The sequence below is a fragment of the Sardina pilchardus genome, chromosome 17 (genome assembly GCF_963854185.1).
Source record: "Sardina pilchardus chromosome 17, fSarPil1.1, whole genome shotgun sequence".
In the NCBI taxonomy this organism is placed as follows: domain Eukaryota; kingdom Metazoa; phylum Chordata; class Actinopteri; order Clupeiformes; family Clupeidae; genus Sardina; species Sardina pilchardus.
Genome location: NC_085010.1, coordinates 32,291,396 through 32,293,895, shown reverse-complemented (window position 1 = coordinate 32,293,895; position 2,500 = coordinate 32,291,396). Strand labels below are relative to the sequence as shown.

At 53.5% G+C, this 2,500-nt stretch overlaps 1 protein-coding gene across 1 annotated transcript in view; it reads right to left on the bottom strand.

Moving 5' to 3' along the window:
- LOC134062067 (ELKS/Rab6-interacting/CAST family member 1-like) overlaps positions 1 to 2,500 on the bottom strand; it is a 101,050-nt gene that overhangs the window by 74,817 nt on the left and 23,733 nt on the right. Inside the window, exons 6-7 of the mRNA XM_062517939.1 lie at positions 2,003 to 2,095; positions 135 to 302 (exon numbers count right to left, since the gene is read on the bottom strand). Coding sequence (XP_062373923.1) covers positions 135 to 302; positions 2,003 to 2,095 — 261 coding nt within the window. The remainder of the gene's footprint in view (positions 1 to 134; positions 303 to 2,002; positions 2,096 to 2,500) is intronic.

Below are 2,500 nucleotides of genomic sequence, written 5' to 3'. Positions count from 1 at the left end.
TGTGTGTGTGTGTGTGTGTGTACCTCTGTCTGCAGGATAGCTGCTCTCTGCTCCTTGGCGAGTAGCGACTCCTTGAGCACCTCGACGTGTGTGTGTGTGTGTGTGTGTGTGTGTGTGTGTGTGTGTGTGTGTACCTCTGTCTGTAGGATAGCTGCTCTCTGCTCCTTGGCGAGTAGCGACTCCTTGAGCACCTCGACGTGCTGCTTGCTGTCGGAGAACTGGTTGTTCAGCATCTCCAACTTCGTCTGCAGACCCAGCAGCTCTGTGTCCTTTCTAGAGAGATCCTGCTTCACCTGGTCAATCTGCGCGCACACACACACACACACACACACACACACACACACACACACACACACACACACACACACACACACACACACACACACAGTCACAGTTAGAGCAATACACCCCAGGGGAGATCTCCAGAGAGCTGCCTGACGGGCAGTGCTGAGGACGGCTTCAGGGGTCCTCAGACCAGCTAAGCAGTTTTCTACTGGCAGCAAGCCCAACACACACACACACACACACAGACACACAAACACACACACACTCTGAAAGCAGTGTTTTTGTGGAGTCAGCCAGCGGCAAGCAACCAGGATAATGGATGCTGTGTGTATGTGTGTGTGAGGGGGGGGGTGGAGGTGTGCATGTGTGTGTGTGTGTGTGTGTGTGTGTGTGAGGGGGGTGGAGGTGTGCATGTGTGTGTGTGTGTGTGTGTGTGTGTGAGTGAGGGGGGGGTGGAGGTGTGTGTGTGTGTGCGTGTGTGCGTCGGCAGGGGAGTGGGGTGAAAGGTTTTTGACAACAGTGAGGCCAGGTGTGTGTGTGTGTGTGTGTGTGTGTGTGTGTGTGCTGGCGTGGGCCCAGGCCCAGAAACAAACAGCTCTGAGGTTGGAAGAGGAGACATTCCACTTTTAGGAAGGGACTTCAGCCACACGACACACACACACACACACACACGGCATCGCAAGAGACAGGACACAAACACACACACACACATACATACACACACACGTAATCACAAGAGACGAGAGACAGGGTTGGAAGGTGATCAAACTCAAACAAATTCATGATTTGGTTTAAAGAGGACATCAGTGACTCAGCTTCAAACCCTGGCCACGACGTAAACACACACACACACACACACACACACACACACACACACACACATGCACACACACACACACATGCACACACACACGCAGGTTAGGCGGTGGAGTGGTGCTGAGCTGTGATATCTACTGGAGGTCTCTCTGGTGGAGCAGGAGGAGGAGAGGAGGAGGATGAGAGTAGAGGAGAGGAGAGGAGGAGGAGAAGAGGAGGAGGAGAGGAGGAGAGGAGAAGAGGAGAGGAGAAGAGGAGTAGGGGAGGAGAGGAGGAGAGGAGGAGGAGAAGAGGAGGAGGAGGAGGAGGAGAGGAGGAGGAGGAGAGGAGAAGAGGAGAAGAGGAGAGGAGAAGAGGAGTAGGGGAGGAGAGAGGAGGAGGAGGAGAAGGAGGAAGAGAGGAGGAGGAGAGGAAGAGAGGAGGAGGAGGAGGAAGAGAGGAGGAAGAGAGGAGAGGAGAGTAGAGGAGAGAGGAGGAGATGAGAGGAGAAGAAAGGAGGAGAGGAGGGGATGAGAGGAGGAGAGGAGGAGAAGAGAGGAGAGGAGGAGGAGAAAGGAGGAGGAAGAGAGGAAGAGAGGAGAGGAGAGGAGGGGGAGAGGAGAAGAGAGGAGGAGAGGAGAGGAGGAGAAGAGAGTTGGGAGCTACAAGCTGTGAGATTATTAGTGTTCTGACCGACACTACAGAGAAGACAGCACTTCTGAGCGTAGACACACGAGAGACCGCAGGAAAGTGTGTGTGTGAGTGTGTGTGTGTGTGTGTGTGTGTGTGTGTCCATGTCCTTGCTGCAGGGTGTGTGTGTGTGTGTGTGTGTGTGTGAGAGTGTCCATGTCATTACTGCAGGGTGTGTGTGTGTGTGTGTGTGTGTGTGTGTGTGTGTGTGTGTGTGTGTCCATGTTCTTACTGCAGGGACTTCCTGCTGCAGCTCGGCCACCCGCTTCCTTAGCTCCGCCCCCCTGGCCTCGCTTTCACTCAGCTCCTCCTTCAGCTGCTCTACCTGTCAGGATAGGCCAATCAGCATCCACCGCTCACATCACATGACCAGCCAACAGCCAATCACAGCCCAGCCCAGCCCAAACCAGCACCACATGATTAGTGAACCATAACCAATCAAACTTCACCTCCTCAATCACATGACCAGCCAACAGCCAATCACCGGCCAACACCACACCCACCAGATTAGCAATCCACCAATCAGCCGTATGAGCTGCCACCACCCCACACAGCCACGTGATTGGTGCATAACTAACCAGCATTAACCTCCGTCATGATGTCATCAACATCTAACCAATCATTTACCATTTTACCATTAACCAATCAGTGTGCTCCGTAGCAAATCACACCCTCCATCTGATCATCATCTGATCAAAGTATATTCAGCGCTGGATCCACAGCGTTACGT